This window comes from Geospiza fortis, unplaced genomic scaffold (genome assembly GCF_000277835.1).
Source record: "Geospiza fortis unplaced genomic scaffold, GeoFor_1.0 scaffold56, whole genome shotgun sequence".
NCBI classification, from domain to species: Eukaryota; Metazoa; Chordata; class Aves; order Passeriformes; family Thraupidae; genus Geospiza; species Geospiza fortis.
This window is the reverse complement of record NW_005054413.1, coordinates 54,561-70,941: the sequence shown is the minus strand read 5'-3', so window position 1 is coordinate 70,941 and position 16,381 is coordinate 54,561. Positions and strand designations below refer to the sequence as shown.

The following is a 16,381-nucleotide window of genomic DNA, read 5'->3' as shown; positions in this document are numbered from 1 at the left end:
CACTTCCAGGGATTACAAGTTCACCGCTTCCCTGGGCAAGCCTGTTCCAATGCATGACCACTCTTTCAGTGAAGAAGGTTTTCCTAATATCCATCCAGCCTGAATTTCCTGTGTTGTGCCTTGAGGCAATTTCCCTTGCCCTGTCACTAGTTGCCTGGGAGAAGAGGCCAACCCCAAAGAATTCTGCATTTCTGTGCTGGATTCTTTCTCTACAGCACTGAAATTAATTGTATTGTGGTTGCAGAGCAAGACCACACCAGGAACGGCATCTTTCCTTGTGGGTTTTCTTACTTACTAGTTCTTCCAGGATTTTTTTTTTTTCTTCTCTGATGTTTTTGTCCAATTGGTTGGGTCATCTTGGTTTGGGTTTATTTGGGATTTTTCTCCCTGCTTATCCAGCTGAAGTATCAATGCAGTTCAATAAAGGTAGCTGGAATCTCAGCCTCCTGCTATCATTCCTGAACTTGCAGGTCTCAGTCTGCTTTCACAGTTTCTGCTCACTATAATTAAGCTTACTTGGAAGTAATTGTATTATTTATCTTATATATATTCTAGTAGAATCTGGATTTTCCATCCACAAGGACTTTATTGTGCTTTTGTCCCCTTATTATATAAAGCTATTACTCTTCATATAATCTTTCATGCACAGCACCCTACCCTCACTTGTACATCCTCTTCTGTCATTCCTGGTAGCCTGCTGACATTGCCCACTCCTGCAAGCCCACCAGGATGCCTGTGTTACAGGAAGGAGTGATCTCTAGGTGCCAGTAATTCTTGTAATGACCTCATATTTATGCTCCTCACGTTGGTACAGAGGAACTTCTGAATCTGCCCCCACAGTGAATTTGGCTACATCCACCTCATGTTACAACCATCTGAACAGGTTGCTTTTTCTGACTTTCAGTCTTGCCCAACTGCCAGCAGAAACAGACTCTGATTTTTCAGTTTTCGTGGCCAGCACCTTGGCCTCATAATGATGCAGGTGCATCCCATTTCCCACTTAAAAACATCCATGGATGTTTTGGTTTTTTTTTTTTCCTGAGCTTTACCCTCCATACACTGTGCCCCTTGTGCATGCAGGGGCTCACTGATCTCTGTGTGCATGTAAGTCCTTGCACAAGGTACTGGCAGCATTCCTGAGAGCTCTATTCCTCAAGTGCAGGCTTGTTTCCTGGCTGTGAGCTTCAGTCTGGGCTGCACAGCATCCCCTCCACACTTCCTGCATCCTCACTACTCACAGGTACTCGCAGGTGCTGCTCCTCCACTGCTGCCCAGGGCCACTCCTGCGACCAAGCTCCGCTGGCCCGGGATGTTTGCTTTCCTGTCTAGTGCTGCTTTGCTCTACTGCTGCTTTATTTTGTTAGAGCAAGTCATGAAATAGTTTCCTGTCAGCTCAGCTTGGGATGATGGAAAGCATGAAGCTGAGAAACAACGCAGCACTTAAATTTATGTTTGTTTTGCTGTTTGATTGTTAATTTGGTGTACAAAGTAAATGGAAGTGGAGAGATGGGATTTCTTTCTTTGAAGAGGACATAGTTTACAAACTGCTTTGGTAGCTGAATGCTGAAGTCCAGACTAATGCAAGTTTAAGAAGTGGAGAAAGAATCTACAGTTTAGAGGAATGCCTTTGCTGGTTTTGCCTGTAAAACTATACAAACCACAACACACAGTGTTCTCTTACTGAAGAGATGTATTTTTACACATTTGAAATGCTAGTTATTTAGAATAAATATACATTATTCAGATTTCATTTTCCTGTGATATCACTATCAGTTTATCACAAATATTACTGAAATCTATTAAAACAGAGAGATTTGAGGGCTCTCAAAGTGGACAGAAGGCCTCAGTTTGTCCGTTCTTAATTTTGAAGGACTTTGGCAACAATTACATTGCAGTGGAAGAGTCGGTGTAGGAGGTTGAAATCTGAGCTACCTTATTGCTGTCATATTTAAAGTGCATATAAAAATAGACTTCATTAGTAATTGAAAACTTGAATATCTGTTTAAGTGTAACACTGCTGTCACAACTTTCTTAAGGGACAAGGCAAATAATTTGGAGTGGTGGAATGAATTTATGTGGTTCAGAAGGGGAAGGTAGTCTGAGGCCAGTTGTTTGTCCCTTCTCAGTTACAGAAAAATCCGTGCTTCGGAGCTTCTCTCCTTCCTCAGTTTCCCTGGTAATGCTAGTAATTCCAAAGAGAATTAATTGGCTTTTGAAGGTGAGCAGTTGAGAACTGGTAGAATTTTGCAGGAGCCCCAAATATTGGTTTACAATTAAAAATTCCTTGGATTCAATTTCTTTCCTGTAGTCTGTTGCACCTCATTTGTTAATCCCAGTGCCGCAGTGGTCCTCCCTCTGAAGCCTTGTGTTAGTGCGAATCCTGTCTCACCGAAGGAGGGATACAGTGCAATGTCACAGCTCAATAACAAAAAAATGCTTAATCCACTTTATTACAATTTTCAATTCCTTCCTTCTGCTGTGCTTGGTCACTAGAAGCATTATAAACATTCTGTGCTTGTATCTGTTATTTAGCCAGATAGAAAGTTTTATTAGGAAATTATGTCCCACACGAAAGCCAGTCCATTTGGCTCCCACACAAAAGTTCTTAGTGTTCATTTAACCCAAATTGTACACGGTTCTTGACGAATGCTATCCCCAACATAATGTATGCTTGTAACGTATGATTTGCATTTCTGTTTTGTCTCTTGAAGGAAAGTTCAGGCTTGCTTGTTCCTGCTGTTAATTATAACAAATTCTGGCAAGTTTAGGAATCTGAAAAGCCTGTCAGATGTTGGCCTTAAGGGCTAGTGTCCCTGAAGTTGGATGTAATTTGTGCATAATAAATTGCTTCAATAAGATTTTGTTTCTTAGCTTAATTACATAAGTCTTTTGGGAATTAAGCTAATGTGAAATTAAGGGTCATGGGACCACCGCAAACTTTTGGAGGTTGTGGTGATAAAATCCAGCTGTTTCTTCTCACAATCAACCTCCAATATGTTGTCCTTATCCAATGGTGTTCTTATGTGATTGCTGTAACACTGTGGATTGGTTAGTTGCATTAAACACTGACATGAATTGGATACTTAAAGACTAGTCAGATTACCTGACTTGGCTGACTGCATGCATTACAGTGTCATCTGCAGATGTCCTGAATACCCAGGCTTTGGATAAAAGGACTTTGAATCAATGTGTGGGAATCATGACCTTCCCCAGGGTAGCACCTGAAGTAACAGATCACACAGCCCTGAGTGAGGCTGAACTAAGTCAAACTCAAAAGGGAAGGTGAAGTTGTTGGAAAAAGCAGTGGGATTCATAAAAGGTGGGAAATAGTGACAAAGTTTAGGACCTTCACATATGGGGATTCAATTTAGAGTGGTTGAAGAAGACCAGGGTGGGAACTGGTAAGAATCAGCTTGCACTGGAACTTGGGCTGGAGGGGGAAAGCCAGCAGCAACACTCAGGTATTTGAGGAGGGGATTTTGTTCTCTAAGTAGAATTATAGAATTGCTGCACTTCAGCTTTGGTGGGGGAAGATGTTCCTTTTTAAATACTTATGTCTTGAGTTTTGATTGGTTTATCATTTTCCTTAATAATTTATAACAGTTATAAGTAACATCAGTAAGGACTTATTTGTTCCTATGCAGAACAGCCCATGTGCTATGAAGCAAAAGAAACATACACTATACAATGCACAGAATGTTTTCAGTATCTTTTGAAGCTCAATCTTCAGCTCTAACTGAATATGCATACCATAGATGCTTTATATAGGAGCCTATTACTTTTTCTGAAAAGACCAGATCATCTGGCTTCCAAGCATTTGTTTTCTAGATAGTTTTGCATATGGTTAGAATGTTCCACTTAATAGGTAATGCCACTCAAAAGAGGATTTGTACATCATGAACATTATAAGCATTTAAGACATTGATAATACATCTGTCATTTTAAGATATTAATAGAATGCTTTTAGGTGGCCATATAGTCACTGACCTTCATGTAGTGGCCTGGATAGTATCTTTAGAGAAACAGTCCTGCAAAATCCCTTCTTCACATTAAAGCAAGAGAAAAAAATTTCTTTTAGACAATATCGATTTCTTTGTGGTTAGTAAAAGCACTGCACATAAATCTGAAGGAAATGTCTACATGTACCATCATTCCAGACTCCAGGTCCTTAACTTGCCATCTTATATACTTAACTGCCATCTAATAGCTAGGAGAAGGTTCTACCAGAAGCCTCTTGGCAAGAGCTGTGTTTGCTGCTCCATGGCCAAGAGATAGACTCGTGCCTGGATGGAGCCCTCATCCAGCTCCCCAGCTGATGCTGCGGGGCCGTGTTCTCCCTTTACGCTGTGGGCTCTGTGCATGACATCCGGACACAACCACACAGCACCTTACAGATTTCTGCATCCAAGCACCTCAAGACCTTAGGGATCTCTTTATCTCTTCTCCTTCCCTCCCCCTCTGCAAGTACACACACACATTTGCATGAACAGGCTTTTAAAATTCCTTAAAGCAATTTCTAGTATGTGATAAGGACTGTTTTTACAGCAGAGTCCTTACAAATCAATAATCCTGTAAAGATGAAAAACAAACGGGAGATATCTGCTTTGGCAGACAACAATAAAGATGTACATGCTGTAACAATTTATTTGCAGATTCATTCCTCCAGATACCCCTTACAGTTACGGGTCAAAGTCTTCTGTGCATCTGCACTGCTGTCCGAAAAATGTCAACAACTTAAAGGGACCACCCAGTCTGTGTTACATTTGTTGCCTGTATGTATTGTAGGAAGGCACTTCTGGTCTCTTTTCAAAATAGGATTACTATCCAAATTTCTGAGGACTTCTATCCTCACATCATGCAAATCTCTGTCCAGGGATACTGTGGTTACTGCCATACTCCTTGCTACTGATAAATGTGAATGGTTACCAATACACACTGTGCAGGATTTCACATTTACAACATGCAGTTTATTACAGTAATCATGCCCAGTATTTTTACCACTTGTTAGTTGTAAGAAATCCCACAAGGCCATTTGAGTAATGCAGTTTTGTTTGTCCTTAATGCTTGCTTGGTAAGTTTGTCTAGGGATAAATTGAGGAAATGGCATTTGGGAGCAGGGGGGAGGCAGTTTGCAATAGGGCTGTCTCAAGCTCTGTGAGACAGAAAAAAAAAAAAAAAAGGGATACAAAATAGAAAGCAGCATTTTGTTCTAAGTCTTTTATCCTATTACACTTTTTAATTACAGGTTATTGCTTAAAGTGAAGCATATTTTCTCTTGGAGATGCTTTGGGAAATCACTATAGTTCCAATTTTGTCATTCAGCAGCAAACAAAATTTAGATTTTAAACAAGCAAGGAGGATTACTAACTTTAAAGAAAATTGCAGGATTTATGGCATCAAAGTTACTGCATCCGACACTATTGAGTGAGTAGATTGCTGCTAAAGTAGAGGGTAATATTTTCAAGCACAGCCTTTTACAGTTAACAAGGTGCATATTTGGACAATTCCTCCATGTTGTACATAATAGTGGCCCACTATTTCAAGTGTGAGTCCAGATGGTTTCTAAGTTCAGTGAAGTGCTCAGGATCCAAACATAAGGAGGGAAGGTTTTTGAGCACTGAAGTTAGGCTTCCAAGGCACTTACAGTCAGATTTTTTTTGGTGTATTTATAACTCAGTGTTTTTGTAACTCAGTTATGTTGTTTTGCTCTCTTCTTAGAGTTTCTTTGTAAGGAATGCCCAAGAGTTCATATTTTCATTGACCGAATTGATCTGAAGGACATTCCAGAAGAGCAGATGTATATGAGAAGGTGGCTTCATGAGCGTTTTGAAATAAAGGATAAGTGAGTAGAAATACATAGAACTTTCTGTTTCAAGACTCTGTCTTATTGCTTTTATATTAATAAATATACCCATGATTTCTGTGTTCCAAGTGGTGCCTGCTATAGGGCTCTCTGAAAAGGAGTGATGTTGGTACTCCTGTTAATGTATTATAATACAATATAATATGACCTTGTGGTTAAACCTTTTGCTCAGGAGGTTGGGATTCCTCAGATTTTGTCCTTCTTTAGATTGAAGAAGTGTGAGTCCATGTTCCAGGCAAGACTCATTCATCTGAATACTCTCCATTCATCTTCTCGTAGTTAAGTCCTGTGCAGGAATGTAAGATGCCTGTGGTAGGCAAGCAAGAAAAAGCAGTGTGATTCTGTCCTTGTAATCAGTGTTAAGTTGGAGTGATAGAGGGGCAGGTTTTGATCTAATCTCTTCTGCCAAAATTGTTTACAAATCTTTCATCCAGACAGCGACTGGATAAAAACACAGTTAACCCCAAAATTCCTACCTTCACTGGGGAAACAAGGTGAAGTAGAAGTTTCATTTGTCCATTTTTGAATTGTGGCAGAAGTTAAGTGCCTGGCTTCCTCCAGCATCTCCAGATAAGGTCACTAGTGAGTATATGCAGCAGATCCTGGGGGACCTTGTTCTCCAGAAGGACTTAGTGTCTAAATGTAGGATATAAGTATTCTTTGAGAGATGATGGTTTAATTTGCCAGATCTGAAGTCTTGCTTAAGGGAAGTGAATCTGTTTACTTTCTAAAAGCCTGAATACTTTGAGTGAGACAGAAATTTCCCTCGTTCTTTAATATTGTTCTGCCAGTCTCACACTCCATGGAAGTAAAAAATGAATTCATTTCTCCTGAGAACTTTGAATTCATATAGAAGTTAACATGACTATCTGTAAACATGACATTGTTACTAAAATGTCTTAGACATTTAGGATCACTACTTTTGAAAAATAGAAACTCTGAATTTAATTTAAATAGACAAGGAGCTGATACATAAAATAAAAGGCTGTCCAATGTCTGTCCCTTTAGTTATCTAGTGAAAGTGAACAAAACGGAATCATCCATGTGTCATTGTAAGGTCCTGTTCACTGGAACATCTTTCCTGGGACCAAATAGTCTGTCAGGCAAATTTAGAGATAGTTAAAACAAAACCTCAGAATTTCCAGACCCATTTATTACTGTTTTTTAAAACTAGGAGGAAAAAGGTTACTACTAAGCCAGTAATGCAGCATCTTACTCTTGCATGTTTAGCGTCCAATATATTCAGTGTATTGGGTGTCCTTATTATTTATTAATTTATTTTATGCAGATACTTCTTCTTCCTCCTCCTTTGGTGCTCAGTGTATTGTTTTGTCATACAATATTGTACAGTACTCTGGACTTTTTTGCTAAATGCTGAATGAAATCAATTCTTGTCAACTTTTATATTCACTGTTGCAGTTGGTCCACAAGAAAAATATGGCCTTAATGCTTCCAAGGGTTCAGGTTGAGTATTTTGACATGCATCATATTTGTAAGGTGTACTCATTGGTCAAACTTGTTACAGAGGAGCTGATACATATTATGAGATAATTTACTAAAACTGTTTGGTTGGAAGCAGTTACTGGATGAAAGTAAGTTTGCTTAATATGTCTTACTGTCTGACCATCTCCTTTTTCTCTGCTTATAGGTTACTAATAGAATTTTATGATGCAAAGGATTCTAAAAGAAGAAATAAGTTCCCTGGGAAAAGTGTTCATTCCAAACTAAGCCTCAAGAAAACTTTGCCATCTTTGCTGTTTTTAGGTGGCCTGACTGCTAGTATGCTTCTGACAGAATCAGGAAGGAAACTATATGTAAAAACATGGATATATGGAACTTTAATTGGCTGCCTGTGGGTTAGCATTAAACCATAAGCAGATGTTAGTCTCCAATCAGTGAAATGTGCAGTCTTTTCTTGCACATTACACCAAATTTTTTCCTGACTTTATAGAAAAAAAGTGTAAATAAAGCCTTATTGATCGAATATTGGAAATAATAGATTTTGTGACTTAAGCCTCTGTGTGGTTGGTCTGGGGAAAATAAATGTAGATTTTCAAATTTGCTACTGATTTTTGCTGGAATAATGACAGATAAACCGAGTCATATGATAAATTGCTTTCCCCATGAACTAACATCTATCTCTCTGCAGATTTGAAAAAGTATGAGTTATGCATAAGGGTGTCTTATGTGGACCTGTGAATGTATTTACAGAGATTAATTTAGGGTATATATTTATTCTTCTGATATTCATGTTGAATTTTTGTTACTCTTTGGTGCATTATAGCAGCTCAGTTGCATCTATCCCAGCTGTATCGCAACTAAAATCAAAATTTTCCTTTTTTTTTCTTTACTCTTCAGTTTTCACTAAATACTGTGTTCTTTAAAAGGGACTGTGTAAGCTGGCAAATCATGAGATGTTATCAGAAGCAGAATAAAATGTTCCTGAGAACTACTGTTCATGGGGAAGAAGCTCTGTTTATCTAGTGCATGACTTTTGATTATATTGCAGTATTAGGTGATTATTTTACATATGCAAAACATTAAATGGTACCGAGCAAACAGCTTATTTTGCGCACCTCGCATTTGTGCATAAAAGGAATGTGTGCGGTGTAAGGAAATGTGAAGTTTTTGTTTCTGGCCAGAACCCTTGTAGCCTCCCTTGTGTCTGCATTACCCCTCTCACCTCGAGCATTCAGCTGAGCTCACACTCCTCCTCCACATGTATGTGCCATAAGCAGAAGTTTCCTGTTACCTCACGATTTTCTGGAAGCAAACCTTGTTGTTTGAGAAATGCACGGAATCACTGTAACAAGGAACCTTCAAGTGTTCCTGGTAAATCTGGAGCGTGTGCCTTTCCCACTAACCTGATCTAGCCTGGTGTTCCATAGGCTGGCAGTCATCTCTGTGCTGTAGTATCCCACTAGATTCTTAAGTCATTCTAGGCCATGCAGACTGCACTTAGGTTGAAATTATGGGTTGATATATATGGTTTGCACAGTAGATAATAATCAATGAAATGCATATCCTATCAGTATTTCACCTGCTTGAAAATATACTTTAAAAAGCAAAATCAACAAACTCTATGAAAGTCTGAGATTCCCAAGGCTGGTAACGTTGTTGGGGAAAGCCATTTTCTGATTCTAGGGAACAGTCTATATATACAGCAATGGGGTAGGAAAGAAGATGTATTTTATCTTCTTCCATTAGGGAATTGGACTCCTGTATCAAAATTAAAAAACTAGAGAATATTTTTATATCACACTTGCAAGCTTTAAATGTGCATCTTTTTCTAGCTTCAGTACGATTTGTCTTGCTTTAGAGTCCATTGTGAGTTAAACATCTCTTAAAATTATATCTCAGTTTTTCAGATTCCACCATTGCCAGTTAATTAAAGGTTTTACTGTGTGGGGTTGTTTTTGTTTTTGTTTTCAACAGAGTATTACAGAGGAATTACAGTTCCACCTTAAAATCATTCAGTACAACTTTCAGTTTGCAGTTCTGTGTCCTTCCATAATGGATTTTGTCACTGGAGTTATTTATATCGGTGATTGATTCAGGATATGTTGATGAACCATTTTAAAAACAATGACTGGGAACAATGTTGAAAAACAGTATTGTTATGAGGCTGTGAAACAAAAAAAAAAAAAAAAGCCATTTTATGTAACAGCCAAATGTGCTTACATGTAGTTCTTCCTATTCTCAGCTGACTGTTACCAGTGGGTATAATGAGAAGGCAACGTTCCTATGTTAGTGTGAGTTTTTTCAGTCATGGAATGAAATTTTATTCTGACATGGCTAAATTTCTTTGTAACAGCTAAGAATAACATTTAATTATACATCAAAAATAAATGCAAAATGCTTAATTCATTTGTAGGAAAATAACTGCTATTTTGGAGAGCCTAATTACATGAAATATTGGATCTCTCTTGCTGTTTAAGTACCAGGAATATAATTGACACAGTGCAGCAAACAAACAGGATGTTTATTTTGAACCTTATTCTCTATGTTAATCTTTTTTTTCCTTGCCATTAATTTATAAAGTTTTGAAACTGTAATTTGCTGATGTATTTGGCATTGGGAGTATCACATGCTATTTCTAAATATGCACTGATATTAACTTGAAATATTTCTTCATTAAAATAAGAAGAGCCAATGCTCATTCAACTTTTCTGTCCTGTCTGCTTGTTCAATTTTTTCTGCACTTTCATGTTTGTAATTCGGAGCTGTTTAAACAAAGGCTACAAGTGTGGTTTTAAGTCCCCAATGGAAGGACTTGTGTGAGAAGCAGTCAACTGAAAGAAAACAACTTTGTCTTTTTTCCCATGCAGCCAGAAATGTGTTGGAATTGATCTGTGCTTGTTCCAATGCAACACACCACCAGGTCAGTCGAGTGGCAATAGCTTTTTGCCCTTGAGCACGTGCACCATTTGCTGCTCATTAATGATGTTCATTAGTGTGTAGGACCAGCTTCTGCCCAGGAATTGGCCTCAGTGGCAACAGGCCCTGGCCTGACAGCACTGGCAGAGGGTGGACAGACCCAGGGGCAGGGAAGAAGTACTGCAAACAAATACCTGAAGCATATCTTGGTAGCAATGCCACCAAAGTTGTAGTGATGTGTTAAATCTCAGAAGGACCTTTATGTTCAAAAACTGCCTTTGCTAGCTGTATCAGTGGCTCTGATAAGAGCTGTTTCCTTCCCACAAGTACCACTCTGTTCATATGCACAAGCTGTGTGTAAAACTTGCAAGACCACTAAATGTTAGTTCTACAATGGCATCCTTGTGTTTACTTATGGGGAAGGAATTGGGCTGAGCAAGCATTAGCTTATGTGATGGAGAGCACAAAAAGTTAAGTGACAACATTGCATGATACTGGAGTGAAGAAATGACTGAGGGAGGACACGAGGGCTCCACCCAGATGCAGTCCTTTGCTAACTCCTCTGAAGCATTTTGCTGTAATACTTGTTTTTTCTCCTTTCAGTCAAATGTAGCATACCTGTAAAACTTCTTTTAGTACTTAAAAGTTGGCCCTGATTGTTTTGGCATTTTAGCTTGCAGAGAATGTTTATACTTACTTCAAGGGAGAGAGAGGTAACTATTTTGTGTTTGGATAATGAAGAGGACCATGAGAAGGTTTGGGATTTTTGGCTTAGTGTTAAAAGTGAAAAAAGATACTTTTCCCATGCCCACCTCCAAATAAAAAAACATTTAATGACAGAAATTTCAAATATGCAATAGAAAACCAGCTAACAGGTTTAAGATCTTGGCACCTGCTTTATAAATGCTTTTCCATTCTAAATATGGGAACCAGGGTTTGGTCCTAACCTGCAATTCTAGGTCACTTTTTAGCACAGTGGCTCTGGTGGCTGGGCTTGGAGCAAACACAATTGTTGTCATTTTCATGCCTGTCTCATCAGTTTGGAGCTCTGTGGTCCCAGTGACGTGTGCTGCCCAATTTGCTGAGCATAAGACAAAAGAAGAAATTGTTACTTTAGTTTGTATAATAGCAAAAGTCACACAAGCAAAACACAGCATGTTCAGAGAAGGAAAAGCAACAATAATCTGAAACTAATATTAGAAACATCAGCTCTAGTCAGGCATGACCACATCTGACTGATTCCAGGGAAAATTTGTTTCCTGTGTGAGGACCAGTTTCCTTGTCAGCATGGTGAATATTTCTCCCACCTGTCCAGTTTCAGTCCCAGATCTGCAGCCTTACTCTGGGCTGACTGCAGTCCCTTTTTTCTAATGAGTCCTTCAATACTTTTCAGACTGATGCAAATCTTGGGTTTCCTTCATTCTTCTGGAACTGAAGAATTTCCCTATTTGTTTTCAGCCTGATAAACTACTGACTGACCACTGCCACCCACGTCCTTCTAATATGTTGTCCTTTAGAGGACTGGCATGTGGTGGGCAGATGCCAGTGGAAAGGCAGGGGTCTGTTGCTGTTGGGCTGGAAGGAGATGTTGCTGTTGAAAGAGGGCTGTTGAGCTCTGAGCCACTTGGGCTAGTGGAACATGTCCCTGCCCGTGGCAGGTGGCTTGGGACTAGATGGTCTTTAAGGTCCCTTCCAACCAAACTACTCTGTGAAGTCTATACTGGACATCTGAGATGGATCTCCCTCCCTCCTGCCTGTGCCAGAGCCCGCTCCTTCACTGACTGGCACTTGGCTTGGCTTTGAGTAAAAGCAAAGGCCAGGCAATGCCCTGAAAAACAGTGACTTGTTCCTGGGTCATATTTGTGATGTGAAAGCTCCATTAGTTAGGCTTGTACAAACTATTCCATAGCCTTTTATCTTCTGTGGGAACTCTGTTTTCGAAGGACATTTTGATGCCTTTGTTTGTATTCCCTGTGTGACTAATTCGAACCAGAGCCATTTCAACCTGTTTGCCTGACAGGCCCAGAGAACCTAGAGAGGATGCAGATGTTCAGGGGCAGAAGTTGCTGCCAGTTTTCTGGCTGTGCAGTGACAGAGCTGCTCGTCAGAACTGCTGGGCTCCCCACAAAACCTCTGCAGAAAACAGGGCCTCAGATCCCAGTCCCACCATCACAGCCTGTGAGAGGTATCACCATGGGCTGCCAGAACAACCAGTTTCAGAGTGATAGGTCCTAAAACCCACTTGGCTTGTTGGCAAAGCATCCAGGATGTGGTGTTCTCTCTGTAGGGTGGGCTGGGCTTCATTGCTGCTTTGAAGCACGGATGAGCAATGAGTTGCAGAGTTATGCCTACTTTAGGGCATCAAAGCCCAGTCACTGGGATGCGAAATAGGAGATACAGCCTCAACAACTCCTGGCCTGAGAAAGACCAGAGATATTTTACTTTTCCCACCATTCCATGCCCTCAGGGAGTTCCCAGTGCTGCTTTTCATCTGGCTAGGTTGGAAAAGATTTGAAGATTTATAAGACCAGCATGACTGCCTGATGCCAAAGGCATTGGCTGGGTACATGGATGTCTGCACTCAGCTTTGGTCCTAGGGCATTTCTGAACTGCCCTAGGAACAAGGTGGAACCAGAGATGGTCCATGGCTCACACCAGTCTGCAGGCAGAGGTTACAGAGAAAGGAATAGGGGAAGGGTTCCACCCTAAAGTGCCATATTTTTGAAGTGCCTTTCCATGTTAGGAGTGAGTCCAGTGCACCATGGGCACCAGCAGATCTTGTCACCACTACACTTGTTGGGTCCCACGCTCCACACCAAGACCCTCCTCCCCCGTCTTCTTCAGGGACACTCACAAAGGCTGAAATTGCCAAAGCAGTTTTGAATTTCTGGATATAACCAGACCCTGGCTTTATTCAGCTCTGCAACTATTTCATCCAGTTGGGACTACAAGGAAAACAGAATTTAATTTCCAGTTGGCCAAGATGGGAGAGTTGACACTGTAATGATCCCAGAAAGTATCAAATGCTGTACAACATCATTAAGCACAAATAGAAGAACATGCAGATTTCTCAAGGCTGAAACCTGAACTGGAGGTATTAAGTTAAATTGCTTTTCATGCTGTATGCATTACAGTCACTGCTTAAGGCTGTCACGGTTTAGCAGGCATTTGCATCTCCTATAGTGTCCTATTGCACTTTTAGCAGAAACACTATAGATCCAGAAAATGGCATTGTCTTTATGCTAGTTTGCACCCAAGCCTTTTAAAGTCTTTCATGATAAACAGGCTATAAAATTTTTAATCTGTATAATCTATGAGTATTTTTTGGCTTCTATAAACTATGAAGTCTTCACTTTTTGTCTCACGAGGTATAAAAAAAGTTGGTTTGACATCAGGATGCTTTAATAAATTCCTGTTTATCACAAAGGATTGCATTAGTATGGTCACATACTAAGAGATGTTAAAAAGACTTTAAAAACACACACTGTTTTTATAGCCAGGGGAGATAAATCAAAATGCAGAAATACTTCTTTCGAGAATCCCACACTTGTAGCTAGGACATGGTTGTAGTCATAGGTGAATAACCTGGTTCACAGAGCTGTTTAAAGACAGAGAAATAGAAGTTCTCTGGAAGCTGGAGAAATGGTGATTTTGTTGTCCAGAAAAGGAAAGGTATTCCAAAGAGCTGACAAATAATAGTAGTTCTGTTGGCACAGGATATGGTATTGTTTTCTAAGTTTAAACAGTAATAAGAGATTGTGCGTACGTATCCTGATACTTTCAATTGTATTCCTGACAAAATCACAAGAGATTCAAGAAGTCTCTCTTAGAACACATCCCCTTTTGCACTGCAGGGTTGGAAATGCCAAGTGGCTGCTGTCACTAACTCATCCTGTGTATCCCTTTGGAATGCTGGCTGCTGCTTTCAGAGCCTGTTTAAAACTAACAATCATTCTTGGCGGCACAAACACGTATGAAAGCAGAGGTGTGAACTGGGACATGTCCCATCACCAAGGATGGGGCACTGCAATACAGCCCGGGCAGCCCATCAGTTAGCCCTGCAGAAGCCAGGAATGGGAACTCAGGCCAACACGGAGCTGCAGCCACAGTGAGACAAGTACGTGCCTGTTTGAAGAGTGAGTCTCAGCACAAGGGTGGGCACTGGAAACACCACAGGCATTACAGCACATGCCACACCAGGCTCAGCTGAAGTAAACAGAGACTTCATATTCCCTTTTCAATAGTATAACAAATTTGAAGTTTAAGAAAAAAAAGTCCTCTACAAATTATATGACATCCTGGAAAGGAAGGAGTAGTCCTGAACCCTCCAAGTTTGGAGCAATTTTGGGATCAAATGATGCCACAGAATAATGGAATAAAGGTCTGCCAGGCTGCAGGTTCTCATCCCTCTCTTCTTTCTCAGCTCAGGTCGAATCTTTCCACATGCAGTTATAAGCTTCCCTTGTTCCTTAGGTGCCTGACCTACATTAAATTAGTTTGCAGAAGAATTTAGGACTTGCAGCTGCTGGAGAAGGCAACACATAAAGAACATCTACACATCACTATACCTGGTACAATGCACTTCTTGGATTGAATAATCAGAAATACTTCTAGGCTGTGGTTTTCCGTTTGTAATATGATGGCAGTGCTCTTCCTTGCATTCTAGAGGTGTTCAACAAATGCTTTATTTTGTGAAGTTTTGGCACTTTTTTATAATATTCACCATGACAGTATCAGAAAGAAATGCATGATTCTGTCTTCATAGCCAGGTTTATTTACTAAGGAGTCAGTAATGGGTGGGAAGACCATCTGAGTGAGCTCAAGTGTTCTTAAAAGAGCTCAGAATAACATGCAAAGAGGCCAAAGTGAAATCCTTCACATCCTTTTCCCACACACCACTTTCCAGTTGCCTCCATGCTTTGTTGTGCTTTAGTCTCCTCTCCTGATTCCCACCTCAGTGTTCACAGACTTCAGGTTCCTCCAGTTCTCTGCCAGGATTCCCTTTGTCTGTTCCAAGTCTACTTTTCCAAATTATCCCCTCTTGCATGTCTTACCTCCACTGAATGTAGTTCCACTGATGTCCTTCATGTAGACTGGAAACAAACAGTTAAAAAAACCAACCTGAAAATCTGCACTTTCAAGTATCTGTATTTAAAGCTGCTTTGGCTTGAAGCAGTTAGGAATTGAAAGTTCTAGGGAAGTCCCACTCCAAGTCCTGGAGCATGTCCCATGCTCATGAACTCACTAAAGAACAAATCCTGCAATCTCTGGCTGGCCTCTGGCAAGCACATGTGAACTGCAGCTGGCTTGGGTTTTATCCAAATCTCTATGAATTGGCCAAATTTTCACTGAGAGTATAAAAAGTCCATCTCAACAGCAAGGTTAAATTTTGTCCAGTTCCAAGTCCCTCTTCCAATAAGAAAAAAAGCACCACTGCTTTTCAAGGATTTCCAGAGTACTGGGAGGGGAAAGTGGGTTTTTGTTTGGCTTCAATCTGGCCATGATTAGGTTAAGAAAAGAAGGTGCTCTCAGAAACGTGAACTATTTTGGCTGAAACTTTGAAGAAAACACGGCCTTCACCACACACCTGGCAAGCAAAGTGTGGCTAAATATTTGCTAATTGGGCAAAAGTAAGAAATAATAAATATATATATATATATAAATGATAAATAATCCCAGGATTGAAAAGGCAACATGCATTGGGCAGTCCAAAACTTGGGTTGCACTATCAGCCATCCATGTAGCTTGCATCTTTCCCTCCCTCAAACTCTGAGAAAATTTGGACTCAAGGATCGATGTGGGATTGGTTGTGGTTTGGATCAGTCTTTGTTTTTAACTTGATGTCTTCAGTGAATCCATTTTATGGCTGCACATATCTCAGATTTGCTTTCCATGTAATGAAGTTTGGCTACTTGAGCCAAACCCAGTAATATGCCTAGGAAGATTGGCTATAAAAATGAGGTTTAACTAAACCAAAGGGCTGAAGCAGAGAGTAGCTAAGTGCTGTGCAGAATATCTAAGTGTTTTGTTTCCTCGTGTAAGCAAATACTGTGTTTTTTTCACTGGGTATCAGTTTCTAACACTGTTCCTGAATGTACCTTTATCATCCAGCACTGATGTGTCTCAAGTGCTTGGAATCAG

At 40.1% G+C, this 16,381-nt stretch overlaps 1 protein-coding gene across 1 annotated transcript in view; it reads left to right on the top strand.

The window, feature by feature from the left end:
• The window catches only part of AGPAT5 (1-acylglycerol-3-phosphate O-acyltransferase 5), a 69,390-nt gene extending 59,357 nt beyond the window's left edge, over positions 1-10,033 (top strand). The window contains exons 7-8 of the mRNA XM_005426388.1: positions 5,719-5,842; positions 7,512-10,033. Coding sequence (XP_005426445.1) covers positions 5,719-5,842; positions 7,512-7,737 — 350 coding nt within the window. The 3' untranslated portion in view covers positions 7,738-10,033. The remainder of the gene's footprint in view (positions 1-5,718; positions 5,843-7,511) is intronic.
• Positions 10,034-16,381: the final 6,348 nt, after the last annotated feature.